The sequence below is a fragment of the Melopsittacus undulatus genome, chromosome 17 (assembly GCF_012275295.1).
Source record: "Melopsittacus undulatus isolate bMelUnd1 chromosome 17, bMelUnd1.mat.Z, whole genome shotgun sequence".
Taxonomy (NCBI): domain Eukaryota; kingdom Metazoa; phylum Chordata; class Aves; order Psittaciformes; family Psittaculidae; genus Melopsittacus; species Melopsittacus undulatus.
Window position 1 is genome coordinate 4,454,772 of NC_047543.1, and position 14,335 is coordinate 4,469,106.

Below are 14,335 nucleotides of genomic sequence, written 5' to 3' on the forward strand. Positions count from 1 at the left end.
TCTAGATCTACTTAGAAACACATCAGAATACATCTGCTTTTAGTAGAATCAAAAAATTTAAATGCTAAAATAGGGACTATTGAGTTTTTAAAGAGCTATTTAACAATTCACTTATTTCAAACCTATTTTTAAGGGCTCTAAAAGCTTCCCCTTCCCTGCCACAAGGTGCACTAACCGCAGCAATCCACATTGTAAATGCCTGGCTTTGCCTTTGCACAGCCTCCACAGCCAAACTTCTCTCTATGAGCTGGCATGAACCCTGTACCACTCAAGCATCTCTATTGATGTGCACATCTATTGTTTCTAATCTGGTCAGTTGATCAATGAGGACCAGCATGTAATTAATTGTATGATACTGTACATTGTGTCCCACTCTGCATTTACCCAGATGGATTGTTTTATTCGTTAGCTATAGCTGCATTCCTAAACAGTTTCAGAGGCTATAATGAGAGTGGTTTTGTTCTTCTTGGCATTCCCAGGTTTTAGCTGACAAATAATTTTAAAGGGAAACCATTTTATAGAATATTCTTTTTATTTCTTTCTTTTCCCTGGATCTCTTTCTTCCCGTGATTAACACTTTTTATATTGTGATATCTAAGTGGAGGAACTGACTGAATATGCACCGTTTGGTTACTATTCCATAGTAACCGACCTGTCTGTAGGGTCAGTAAGAGGAGTTAAAAGCCTTCTTATATCTGAGGACCACACAGATTCCATTTGCACTGAGCTGGGGAGGAACAGCAAAGGAGTCAGTCACTGTTTGCCCAGTGCCAGCCTGCACGAGGGACCTTTTGTTCTGCTGCTCCTACAACATAGGTGATGGTGCTCAAGGAAAAGTTGCATCTGCCTGACCTGTCCACGATGATGTTCTACTTGTGCTGTTTTGGTTCTCATGCAGATGGAGGGAACGAGGAGCCACCAGACCGAAGACAGGCAAGTGTAGACTCCCGTCAGAGCCGATCTGGGCAAGGTAAACCTTAGTGTTGTTCTGCCTCAGTGACTCATTTCTCATCTGTTCACCTTCTTCCACGTGCATGTTGTGTTTTCCATCAGGCTGTAGAGTCTGACGGGGTTCTGTACCCATCACTGTTATCCACAGAGCTACCAATCTGCTGACTGTGGAGTTCATTTGTGGTGCAAGACTGGGGAGTCCGTGACATCTCTGTTTTGCAGGAGCTTTACACAAGGGCAGTTGTTGGAGCTGGTGGTGGAAGAAGTCTTGAGCACATCCCCGTGCAAATCAACTTGCTTGCCTTGCCCCCAGTTGCAAAGGCAGTACCCGTGATGTCCTTCCAGTGTGATGGAGAGGGGACCGGTGCATTCCGGACAGGCTGAGCATCTGCCTGTTACATCCTTGGCTTTGTTGCTTCATCCTACAGGAACAGGGCGAAAGGTCCTTGGCAGAAAGTAGTAAAGATAGTTTGAATATTATTTAAATGAAGATTCTCCAAACTTTTGTTTAGTATCCATCATTCCTAATAGGTTTGGTGGTTAAAACCACCACTAAAAGCTGTGTAAAGGGGATTTCTGCCACTGAGAGCAGCAGCTCTTGGGTCTGTGCTGGCTTCTGTGTCCTTTGAAATAGCTTACTTCAAGTTTTAAGCATTTACTCGGCTGTGAAGGTTGTGAAAACACTGGTATTTCACACAGCTCTTGAGGCTAAGCAGCAGGTTCTGGAAGCATGGCTCTAGTAGATGCTGTGTGCATTGACTGATGTTTCTCTTTGGGGTTGCAGCAATAGTTTTCCTTTCATTTTGGTTCAAGTCTGTCACTGTCCTGGTATCCTCATGGAGACATTTCCTCCAGAGCATTGTTCTTTTTTGGCAGGATTCCAGTGTTGCCGTGGCAAAATCATTGCAAGTGATTGAAGCCTGGAATCGGGATTAGGGGGATTGGAATTGAGAGGCAGAACCCTAGGAAACATCACCAGCTGAAACACAGGATGTTGTTACTGTTGCAAAATCAATTCCTTCACGTTTCTTATTTTTAAATAGAAGAGTTAAAATTGGGAAGAAGCAAAGGGATTTGTAACTGTGTGTACCCAGGGATAGCTTGCATACAAGTTGCATTTCCGTACTTCCACAGCACAGAATGAATGGGCGCTCTTTTCCAGACCCTCAGCTCAGATAAAGCCTCTGTTGTGTTACTCATGGAGGCTGAGCCTTGCCCATTTTCTCTGCTCTTAGTCCCCGTGATGTCCTTCTGTCTGTCTGGGTTCTGTCCTCTGGCTTGGCGTTATGGGGTGCAGCAGCTCCTTGCCTGCTGGGTTTCCATACACTTGTTTCAGACACTCCATTCTCTCAGGTTACATTTATTCAGCATCTCAGCTGCTGTGGAAAAATACCACTTTTGGGCAGAGGATGTATTGGCAAGCACTTACGTGCCACAGAACAACCAACCTCTGTCTGTTTGCCTCAGTTAACTCTAGGAACTGCAAAGGCAAGCAAGAAGTCTCAGCATGAGAAGGGAATAGAGGGGGAAACAGGTAAAAAAAGTACTTCAGAGAACAAGCTTCTGCACTGAATGCTTCCGTTTCGATCACCTGATGCAATTGTAGATGCAGTTCAAGGAAGAAAAAGTCTCTTTGCTCCTTAAAACTGTTACCTTTAACTTTGCCCTGTTCTGTAGCAGAAATGAACATGTATTTTTCATAAGGATGGGTTAAGGGGTTTTCTTGTGCTGAGAGAAACCAGCCAACTGAAATGAGGGAGTTGTCTTCTGCTCCAGCTTCCATGAAGACACATGTGATGCCCAAGTGTTCCATCTATCTGTAAAGCATTATTATCTTGGAAAACGTCAAGAAATGGTTTGTTTGTTCAAACGTGCCCTTTGCAATGACATTTTACTTGAATATATTGTATGGACAAACTGTCAAGGTTCCAGTTCAGCCGTGAATGATCCCTAATTTGGGGGTTTGATCAACCCAATGCCCTTCCTGACTGGAACAAATGGAGGAGCTGTTTGTGTAGTGTGACATCTGTGGAATGCAAATAGTACATTGTGGGTATTTAGTGAGTTCCTTGGTTTCGTTGTAAAGCATGGGAATTTTCAAAGGGAAAACGCTCCTGGAAACTTGGCAAAGATGTAGTTACTTGTATTTCTATACCAGAGCCTGCCCTCATTTGCCCTTGGGTTTAGTTTGGTCAAAGATACTCACATCTTACTCCATAATAACCAGTGGAACACACAGTGACTTGCAGGTCTGACCCACACCAGAACTTGGAGGATTCTGTTTCCAGTTCCTTCAAACTCTTAAATGTCACCTGAGGAAATGAGAACTTTCCTTTTATGAATCCAAATCAATGATGGCAAATCTGGTGCCAAATGTATTTAGAAGAAGTGCCTCAGGTTGGGTTTGTCAATGCCAGTGCCAGATTTGTCCTTCCTGGCGCTCAGGGGTGGTTATGAATAGACTTGCTGAGTCAGCAGAGGTGTTCCGCTCACAATAACTGGCAAGTGTTAGAGAGCAAGAGAGGAAAAAGTGTATTTTGAGCTGTCAAAAATAGCACAAAGTGGGTTAGTGTTGGGTTTGGTTTCTTGTAAAGAATGATGCAGCAGTGGTGAGAGATGGTCCTGGAAGCTGCAGATGGATTTTAGCCATGAATGGTGCTATCTCTGAGCATGCTTCAGGAGCTTGTTCTTTCAATAGGGGCTTTTCCTCTGATTCTAAACAGTGAGTTGGGTTGTTCACATTGTCCTTTGGATACCTGGAAATAAGTTAGTCCACTGGCTGCTCTGGAGTAGCACATCTTGGAGGCATTGATCCTTTTGGCTTCTCCCCACTTCTGTCCACCCCTCTGTCTAACAGTTCATTTTGTCTGTTAAATACACTCTCACAAGCCATTGAGAGCAGCCCAGCTAATCCATGAAAATCAAATAATGAGTGTCTTTATGGAGAAAACCCATCAGTAGGCACTAAAAGCTAAAATCCATCCCTTCAAGGTGTGGTGCAGGTGGAGTCTCTTTACACTCTCAGTAATGAAATATTAACACTAACAGTTTTAAGTTGGGTTTGCAGATGAATTCCTAGTTATCTGTGTTAGGTTGTTCATCATATTGAGTAGAGGTGGAGAACTTGGATGTTCTTGAGCCAGAGGTTTCCATATTCTGCAGCTAATGGGAGGATCCTTACTGCTCCCAGCACTTCCCAGTCAGGGGCAGCTGCTCTTCATTTGTCATTAATATTGCTGTAATTAACAATATCTGCCTTTACTGTTCTGTTTCCACTTCTTGTCCTGTTATTTGGTGTCTTCTCCAGTGATGCCTTCTGTAGACACACAGGCTCTGTGTGTCTTTGGGTGCCTCTGTACATTGTGAGGGCATGGTTTGGAGGTGGAGCTGCTTTTGGAGGCTTTTGTTCTTCCAGTTGGTTTGATAGGGGTTTATTTTAGGCTAGAAGTCCTCATGGGGGTCTCATTAATGCATATAAATATGTCGAAGGAGGTGCCAGGAGGATGGTGCCAGACTCTTTACATTGGTGCCCAGCAGCAAGACAAGGAGCAATGGTCAGGAACTAAAACACAACAAGTTTCACCTCAACATGAGGAAGTTCTTTCCATTGAGGGTGCTAGAACACTGGGACAGGCTGCCCTACAGTCTGAATGCCCAAGGAACTATCAGTAAAAGGCTGTTTGCTGTGTGTGAGTGACATGTAAAACTGGTGACTCCAGGACTCTGAAAGACAAACTAAACCAGCCCATATAAGCATAGAATCACAGACTGGTTTGGGGTGGAAAGGATCTTCAAGCTCATCCAGTTCCAGGGGCACTTTCCTTCCACTCGACCAGGTTGTTCCAAACCCCATCCTTCTTGGCCTCCATAAATTCCTCATAGTTGTGCTGCTCATACTCTAAGGAGATGTGCTGAGGTGCAGTTCTAGAACTAGAATGTCTTAAAGGGAAGTGGCCAAACTGTGAGAAGGGAACTCAAGGGAGCAACTGGGTACCTGTAGGATGTGCAGTGAGATGGCTCCATGGTTGAGCTCACTTGAGCCAGGCTGGCTTCCATTGAGGAATGATGAAAGCAGGAGGCTCCCATGTATTCTAACCAGTTCCCTTTTCTCTCTTCCCATCAGGCACCTCCACAGAGAACGACTGTGCTTTTGAACCAGACTACGCTATTCCGCCACTCCCAGTGACCGAAGGTATGCAGCACATTCGGATTATGGAGGGCATGTCCCGCTCCCTTCCATCCTCCCCCTTACTCACACATCAGTCTATCAGTGTTCGGCTCCAACCTGTGAAGAAGTTAACTGGTAAGGACTTTAAATAAAGTTCAGTGGGGCTTTTAAGGTCCATTGGTCCTTAAAATCTGTAAGAAAACACTTTGACCAAGGTTCTGTGTCATCATTTCTTTGTTATAGCAGATGCTTCAGGCAAAACCAGGAACAGATTGGATTTCAGGCTAACAGTGGAATCTTTCTGTGCTGAAAAGAGTGTCTCTGTTGTACAAATGTTGTCTGGGTCTCTGCAAAGCTTTGAGCAGAGTGGGTTTCAGTTGCACTTTGTATTGCGGATGATGCACAGTGGAAGTGTTACAAAGAACTTGATGGTGAAATTTTGAATGTTGTGAGAATGCATCAGAAAAAAATGATAAACTTCTACCTCAGAGTCATTATTTTTCACAGTTCATGCTTACTTTTAAAGACTTTTACCTAATCTGCTGTGATTATGGGCTGAACACCCAGACTTTGTACAGTAGTGGGATTGTCAAAGCAAGTCTAACATCCATTTAAAAGCCTGACATCATATTTGTGCTGGTAACAGTTGTGAGAAACTTGCTTCTTGCCTAAACCCTGCCATCCCTGATGCCTGTCATTAAATGATCAGCCAGTCCTGTGTTTGTATGAGAGAAACAGCCAAAGGGATTTTTACCTGCTGTAATCTGCTCCATGCTTACAAAAGTGAACTCACATGCACTTTATGCCTTTTGTTTTCCCTGCCCTCCAGTGAAAGGAGAAATTGAAAAGGACAGGAGGAAGAGATTCCTAAATCATGGCAGAGTCTAGACCTGACCAAGATACTTACAAACAGGGATGATGTCAATAAGATACTGATAACTGTTAGAACAGAAAAGCAAGAGAAGGGAAGTTTAGGCACCTGGTTGTGTTCAGAGGTCTGTTCTGGGGCTGTACACAAGAATCCATTGGGAAATAGACTGGGAAGATGACTCTGTCTTCTCCTTGCATCCTTTTCCTTTGCATCTGTTTTAAATGTCCTCTTCTGGCTGGACCCAGTCTCATAGCCTGAACATGGAACAGGCTGCCCAAGGATGTTGTGAATGCTCCATCCCTGGCAGTGCTCAAGGCCAGGTTGGATGGGGCTTGGGGCAGCCTGCTCTAGTGGAAGGTGTCCCTGCCCATGGCAGGGGGTTGGAATTGGGTGATGTTAAGGTCCCTTCCAACCCAAAGCATCCCATGATTCAGTGAAAACACATGCTTGTATTTTGCACCTACAGATCTTGATGACTCCAGTGGAGCTCCTGCTACACTTGGAATTCAAAGTGTGTTTCAGTGCGTTGGTGGATTAGCAGGGTTTTTAAATTATTAGTTTAATTTACTGTTGATATTGGAAAAGGAAGGGGTTTATTTTCCATCCTCATGCAGTCATTATAGGAATTTGTTTGCTTTCATTAAGGCAACGTTGGAAAGGAACTGGGAAAGTAATGCTTTCTGCTCTGTTATTCATAGTATTTACCACTATTCCTTATGGTCTGTCTCTCTTATTTGCTGTTACTGTGAGAGACAGAAAAGCAAGAAAATAGTCCCTTGGCAGCAGAAAGAGATGGTTGTTGGATGGCTGACCACAAACTGGGGTCATATAATTCATGTTTTGTCATATGGTCATATAATACATGTAAACCATGTATTATATACATGGTTATAATTACATGTAAACCATGTATTGTGTATGTATTATATAATATTATAGTATATAAACCATGTATTATAATACATGTAAACCATGTATAATATATATGTATAATGCATATATGTAATAGTCATATGTTATGGACGTCTAGTAAGAAGTTTTAGGCTGGGCTTTTTTGTTGGGGATATGGACTATGAGTTTGTAAAGATCCTGCTTGGTTTTATTCATCAGTAAAACATCATCTGTAACATAAAGAAGATTTGGAGTTCAGATTACATTTTTGAAGACACGTTCAGAGCCTTGTGCTGGTTTTTGCTGCCTTGCTCCCTCTCTGAGTTCACAGGAGCCTTGTAAGCCCCATTGTAGCAGACTTGGACCGTGGTAGAGTCGAGGAGCAGCTTGGTTCCAAACCTTCCTGTGACTGTTGGGTGTAAGCAGCCAGGACTTTGACAGTCAGGGCATGGAGACGTGTCACTGCCTGTGACCGTTTCCTCTTCTGCTTTGTCTCCTGCTGTCCACTTGTTAATCCCACACAATAACAGCAATGATTCCCTTTGGAAAAGGGATGAGGGTGATTCTGGGAAACTGAAGGCTTGCAAAGAGAGGCTTTTGTCCGGCTGACAGTTGCCACATGGCTTTTTCAAAGCGACCTTCAGAGCATAGGAAATTGTTGAGAAATTATCCAATTGTAGGGGCTTTTTTTCATGCTGTTTGCTTCTTACATACATTTGTGTGTGACTAAGCCATTCATGTCCTGATTTCCATATCTGTGGAGTGGCTGGATACTGGAATGATACCATTTGTTACATGAAGAACTTTGTTGTCTTGTATATGTATGTTCCTTGACTAAAGATTTAATTCCTCAGACCACTTGCAGCACAATGTGACTGTACCTGCACCTGCATTTGTGCTTTCTGAAATTGTTCAGAGATGTAAACTGAAATGCAAAAGACATTTTATCCTTCTCACAAGACGATTTGCTCATGATTGAGAGCTGAGGTATCTTGGGTCACTCTGGACCTACACGTTTGTTCCTGTAATAGAGTATCATCAACTGTGATGGGGAGGAAAAGCACCTACTGTGATGCCCCTTTTCATGGCATCAGGGGTGACACATTAAGTTGGGGTTTAACTTAACCCCTAAAAAAGGAAAAGAAACCTGTGTGGTGCAGAGAATCTTCCACAGCAGAAATTGCGATGCTGGCTCTCTATTTCTTTCTGTCTCTATTGACAATACAATCTTGTGGGACAGGACAATAATCCTTTCTCATAGGACAGGGACAGGCCAAGGGGAATGGCTTGAACCTGCCCAAGGGGAGACTGAGCTGAGCTCTTAGGCACAATCTGTTCCCTGTGAGGGTGCTGAGGCGCTGGCACAGGGTGCCCAGAGAAGCTGTGGCTGCCCCATCCCTGGCAGTGCTCAAGGCCAGGTTGGACACAGGGGCTTGGAGCAAGGGAAGGTGTCCCTTGAACTGGCTGAGCTGTAAGATCCTTTCCAACCCAAAGCAGACTGGAAATTCTTTGATTCCAAAGTCCTTAACCTGGCTGATATGTGAACAAGTCAGCTTTTCATCCACAGAGAAGGTGAAATGTCCACCGTTAGTAAGGAGCCATAGGAACACGTTGCGTGCTGTGTTAGTTCTCCTTCCACAGGAGCTGGGGTGTTGCTGCCTGGGTTTCTGTGTGTGGATCCTTGGTTGCATTCGGGGTTGATAAATATTCAGTCCGGCTGCTGTTTTCACTGCTGAATAGTCTGGTGGCTTAAGAAAAACTAAGGTCATTGTGGCTCTACAGGGTGAGCTAACAGCGAGCATAAGTAATCAGCCCTGCCCCTCCTGCCTGCATGGAATCATAGCCTATTGTTTAGCAGTGGCTAAGGGCATACTTTAAATCAGTGTGTTCAACCTCAGTTTATGCTGTTTAACATAGATTTTTGTTCAATAACAGTGGCTTTATTAGCAAATCTAATGTGAAAAATACGTAATAAAAGGAAAGAAATCCCCCCCCAACCCCTCCCAGGCCAGGATCAGAATGTAGAAAATACCATTTTTGCTTTCTGTCTGAAACAAAATTAGCCCTTAAATGACTCTGTGCTTGCTGCACAAGGAGAGCAACCGTTTTCAAACCCATTGGGTTAAATGTTCTTCTGTAGATCAAAAGTGTGTTCTTGAGGGCTCAAATGAAAATGATGCTGTTGCATTGTACACCTTCATTGAGGAAAGCGTGGCTTTTCAGAGGGTGCTTATGGGCATGAATGTATCTAAGTGCTTCCCTGAATCCATGCCAGAAATGGTACCCAGCCTCATGTTAGGTTAATAGATGAGATGCTGGGCTGTAAGCCTCAGCTACCGATGCTTTATTCTGTCACTGTGAAAGCACCACGTGCACAAACCCCTGTGCTGCACCCAACTCCTCCTCAGGAGAGATGGGTAATTTACAGGCTGTACATTTATATGCACAGGGATAATTTTATTCATCCCTATATTTGGCTATTTCTATTTTTTTCTCTTGAATGACAGATTGCTTTAGGAGCCTTTCAGAAGGAGCCTGTGTGTGTGAGCACCATGCACAGAGGGAGGAGGGGAGAATGTTGGCAAGGAATTCAGGGGATAGATCATATATATTTCTGTAAGTGGCCTATATGCTTGTTATAAGAGCAGGTAGAGACAGGCCAAGGGGAATGGCTTGAACCTGCCCAAGGGGAGACTGAGCTGAGCTCTTAGGCAGAAGCTCTTCCCTGTGAGGGTGCTGAGGCGCTGGCACAGGGTGCCCAGAGAAGCTGTGGCTGCCCCATCCCTGGCAGTGCTCAAGGCCAGGTTGGACACAGGGGCTTGGAGCAGCTGCTCCAGTGGAAGGGGTCCCTGCCCGTGGCAGGGGTTGGAGCTGGATGAGGTTTAAGATCCCTCCTAACCCAAACCAGTGTTTCTGTTTTTAGGTTTGGATTCGCAAAGGCCTCGTTGCTTCTGTATCCAGAGTGAATGAGATGCTTCAACATCTTTGAATGGGCCTGAGGAACTGGTTTCATTGCAAATCCCTCACTTTGAGAACATTTCTCCCTTGCATTTTGGGAATGTGGGAGCTTTCCCTAAGAATAAAGTTGATAGAAATGAGTGTGAATGTTCCCCCGTGTGTTCAGGCAATTGGCAGCATCCTCTTTCCATAAGAAAACATGTACTCTCTGGCTAGATCCCTCTGCATCTTCCTTTGTATTTCTTGGGAATAGCCATCAGGATTGTCATTCCCTCCTTTGTCTCTTCAGCAAATGGAAAACTCTTTAATTGTTTTGTGTTTAATGGTGACAAACCCAGATAAATAATCGGGGACCACTTCTCTCCAAGCTGAAGCACTAATTCAGCTTGTTGTGAACCTGAGAGGTGATGCTGTAGAGTCGGAGCATTAGGGAGAAGCTGGTGCATGTTTGGTCAGATAATGTAGTGTCATGGATGGGAAGATTCCTAAATGCTTGAATTGTGTTTGCTGAGCAGAGGGAGAACTTCAGTGCTGGGGCTTGGTGAAGCAGTTGCAGTGGTCATGGTGCATTGTCTGCTTGAGCACATGCAGTGAGTGAAGATACCTGATGATGCTTGGGCAAAATAAAGGGGTTTTCTCCCTCTGTATCTATATCTATCTATCTATCTATCTACATATACATATATATATATATATATATATATATATATATATATATATATAATCTGAACCTTGGTCTAGGATATAGGTTGCTCTGGCAGCTGTAAGTTACACTGTCCTGCGTTATCTGTGATGCATCAGGGGCTTGGCAGCTTTCATCACCCAGCAGTGGCTGGTTTACAGAGGAATTTGGGGATGTTTTCCTGTCTGGGAGGAGTGGCTGGATGTGTGGTGGGTGGCACTGCTGCTCAGGCAGTCAGCCACCTGATGGTGCTGCAGTTTGGTTCAGCTCAGGCTTGTTCCCATAAAGACAGAGCTTCCTACCTGTGGGGGGGGAATAGGGGTCTCTTTGGTACCTTGTTTTTCATGGATGTTATTTTGGGTCGTTGTTACCATCCCACCATTTGCCTGACAATAATTTCACTTATTTCAATCTCAGTAGTTGGAAAATGCTGCAAAATTGTGTTGTTTGGCTGTGGTTTGGTGTGATGCTTGTAAAGCAAACATGTCTCGGATGGATGCGATCGTGCATGTGATGATTCGTGCCCACTGCACAACGGAACCTGTATCTAACCGAGAAGGTGATGTTGCAGCTTTAAAGCATCCAGGGGCTTAGAGCCTTTTAGTAGAAATGATTCCCAGAATCCATGTCACAACTCCTTATTTGGTGCTGCTTTTTTTCTTGGCGTTGCCATGACAACAGCAGCACTGCACCATTCATCAGCGCCGGTCCTGGGCTGCATTGCTGGCCCTCGGCTGACTCCGGAGTGGCCAGAGGAGCATCCTTGAATCCTTCACTCCGGTACCTATGGCACTGTTATTTACTATTCTCTCTATGGTTTGCCCCAAGAAAAGGGCAAATTAAGCTGCGCCATAGAAAGAAACTATAGAAATTCTTCATCTCCCCCCCAAGGGAGGCGTGTAGTCTACATTTGCTGCAGCATCCTGGAAGGAAAGGCTCTTCCATGCCGAGAGACTTAAGGAAAAGGGAACGCTCTGTGTCTGTGTGCTGCTCTGTAACCACCCTCGCGCCCGCTCCTTGAGGACAGAGGGGATGCAGGAGTGATGCTTGTTTAGGGGCAGCAGCGCTGCAGGGAGATGGTGGTTGTGCTGTTGGGAACGGAGCTTGACATCAGCAGCGGGAGGTGTCACCTGTAACATCATCCTGACGTTGGGAGCAGCAACATGGAGCTGGTGCTAGGGAGAGGTGGGGACCAGAGGAGGATCCTCACTGGAGAGCTGCTCCCAAGGCATCGATCCCTGTGAGTTAACGGGTGGGCTGAGATCCTGCTGCCAGGCTCACGCTCTCGGGTGATGGGGAGAGGAGACAAAGCCTGGTGAGTATCTGGGCAATCTGCCGTGCATGGACTTGGATTTCAGTTGTGTTCCAGGGCCTCCTTCGGCTCCGCAGGAAAATCCATGTAGGATAAGGGATCCCAGTGCTCCCAGAAGCCGTTCTTAGGGTGGTTTTGGTGTGGGTCAGGGTTGTGCTGCTTGGATGTGCTGCCTTTTACTTGTTTTGCTGATACTTTTACATAATAGGAGTTGCTCACCGGCTTGATGGGATGTGCAGGCAAAAGAAATGGCAGTGAAAAACATTCCTCTTTTGGCATTGCTAAAATAGAACTACTGAGGAGTGAGCTGGAAAATGCCATAGATAGTCGGAGTGGTTTGTTTGTCAAGTCCTGAGATAATGGGATTGAGATAAGGTTTTTCCTTCTGTATTGCAAAATGACTACAAATGGGATGAGTGGGGTATAAAACCCTGGTGTACTGAGGGAGGCAGAGATTTGTTTCTTACTGAAAGAGTGAGATTTTGAATATGATGCTGCTAGAAGCAATACAAATACATCAGCAATCGTTTTCGAGGTATAATTTGAGGTAAAGCTATTCAAGTGCCTGGTGCTTGTGTTTTATCTGATTTCTGAGGGGTGCTGTGCTTAAAATTGATGGTGTGGGGACAGACTTTGCTCCTTTTTAGGCATTTTTGTATGCTACCATTCGCAGTGTGCTTGCCTTGCTTTTTATTGCTCTCTTTAGCTGTCACACTGTCAGCATGACAGTGATCTGAAATTCATGTTTCTCATGTAGGAGTTGGGTGGGAGGCCCACAACTGCATTTCTGAACTGCAGAGTGATGACAAGGACTGAGTTATCTGCAAAGTGCCTTTAGATGCAGGAGGGCTTCAAGATGCCCAATGGAGTTCTTGCTGGGCAGGATGAGTTCTCCGTGTATTTTTCCCTCCTATGTTGCACTCTGGCTCTGCAGAGGTTTAAGGAGGACAAAACTTGTGTTTTATCAGGATTATTGGGACGGCTCTTTAAATAATGATGTAAAACACACATGGAAGCAGCATTTCAGTGTGGGTTTGGCACTTGCCTGTGGCAGCCCCTGACATCCCCAGCAATGAAAGCTGCTGGAGAAGGAGGCTTTCCTTGACAAAGATCTATGCTGAATATCTTCTTTTCCTGCTGTTTCAATCCTCACTCACCCGTTTTTGGAGATGCTTCATCCATCATTTTTGGGCTTTGTGATTTGTTGTGACAGGCATAGGCTGAAATGGAAACCAACTGGGTTTACAGAAATCAAACAGGTGGATGAATGTGTCTCTGCGCTACCCACAGTTGGCATTTATCCCTATTAAACAAACATAAATCTTTATGATACAGCCATTTCAGTGGCAACATTTTCCACTTAAATCCTTGAAACTGATACTGTTAAATAATGTGCCCATTGATAACTCTTTGATTCAACTAAATCAGTGCTGAGGGCTTTTCTTTTCGACAGTTGGAGACCTGTTCAACCTCGTGATGTTTCTGCCTTCATTTCAGGGTAGTTTGGATGTAACTTGAATGGAGGGACAGAAAAAGCTGGTATATTGTAATTATTGGCTTCTGCAAGTCACTAAGCTGGTTTTAGGATGGATTTTCCCAAATACTGCTTACAGAAGGAACCTTTGGCTTGACACACAGCTGCCTTCCATATCGACAGGGTAGGGATTGTAATAGAGATGTGCAGAGATCCCACGTGCTTTCCCTGGGTGTTTGTGTGGGAGATGGCCCGAAGAACCTTTGGGATTTGCTCTTTACGTGAAGGCTGTTGAACTGCTCAGACTTGCAGAGGATGGGGTAAACCTGTTATCAAAGCACTGATGCTGGGAAACGTGGTCATTGAGTCATAGAATGGTCTGGGTTGGAAAAGATCTTAAGATCATTCAGTTCCAACCCTTTCCCATGGGCATCATCATAATTTCAGATATTCATAGAGATGCTTAAACAAAGGGAGAGCCCCAAAGGTTTATGTTTAGTGCAGGTAACATTAAAAAGGCAACCGAACTCGCCATGAAGCTCCAGGGCTTTCCAGAAGCTCGGAGCTAGAAGCCTGTCCTTATTTCACACTGGTGCTGCACAAAATGGAGCATCTGTCACGATTACACTTGTGCTGTGTGCGGGTTTGAATTTTCAGACGTAGCTAAGAGGTTTCTATAGCAAGAGGAGGTGGTGTAGGAAGCCTCCTGTGGAGTTAAATCAGGCCGTTGCTCTTCCCTTGGCTGCATCTTTCCTCCTCGTGCTCCTAGAGCGTGCCCACAAAGAGGTTCTGTATGCTTGGTTGTGCAGCTCCTGGAGGCAGAAGGGGCTTCACAGGGCACACTCCTTTGGAATAAGCCCTTACCTCCAGCTGGGCTGCTTGTTTTCCAACCTGCTTGTGTAACAGTGAGACAGCCTGGTTGGAAAACTCTTCTTCCCGTGTCATCCATGATCACACCATTCCTTTACAAAGGGGATCTGTACCCACTTGCCTCTCCTCGTGTAGGAAGGTTTGCTTGGGCTCACCAA

At 44.8% G+C, this 14,335-nt stretch overlaps 1 protein-coding gene across 1 annotated transcript in view; it reads left to right on the forward strand.

The window, feature by feature from the left end:
* The window catches only part of TANC2 (tetratricopeptide repeat, ankyrin repeat and coiled-coil containing 2), a 210,615-nt gene that overhangs the window by 75,750 nt on the left and 120,530 nt on the right, over positions 1–14,335 (forward strand). Inside the window, exons 4-5 of the mRNA XM_034070068.1 lie at positions 899–970; positions 5,075–5,254. Coding sequence (XP_033925959.1) covers positions 899–970; positions 5,075–5,254 — 252 coding nt within the window. The remainder of the gene's footprint in view (positions 1–898; positions 971–5,074; positions 5,255–14,335) is intronic.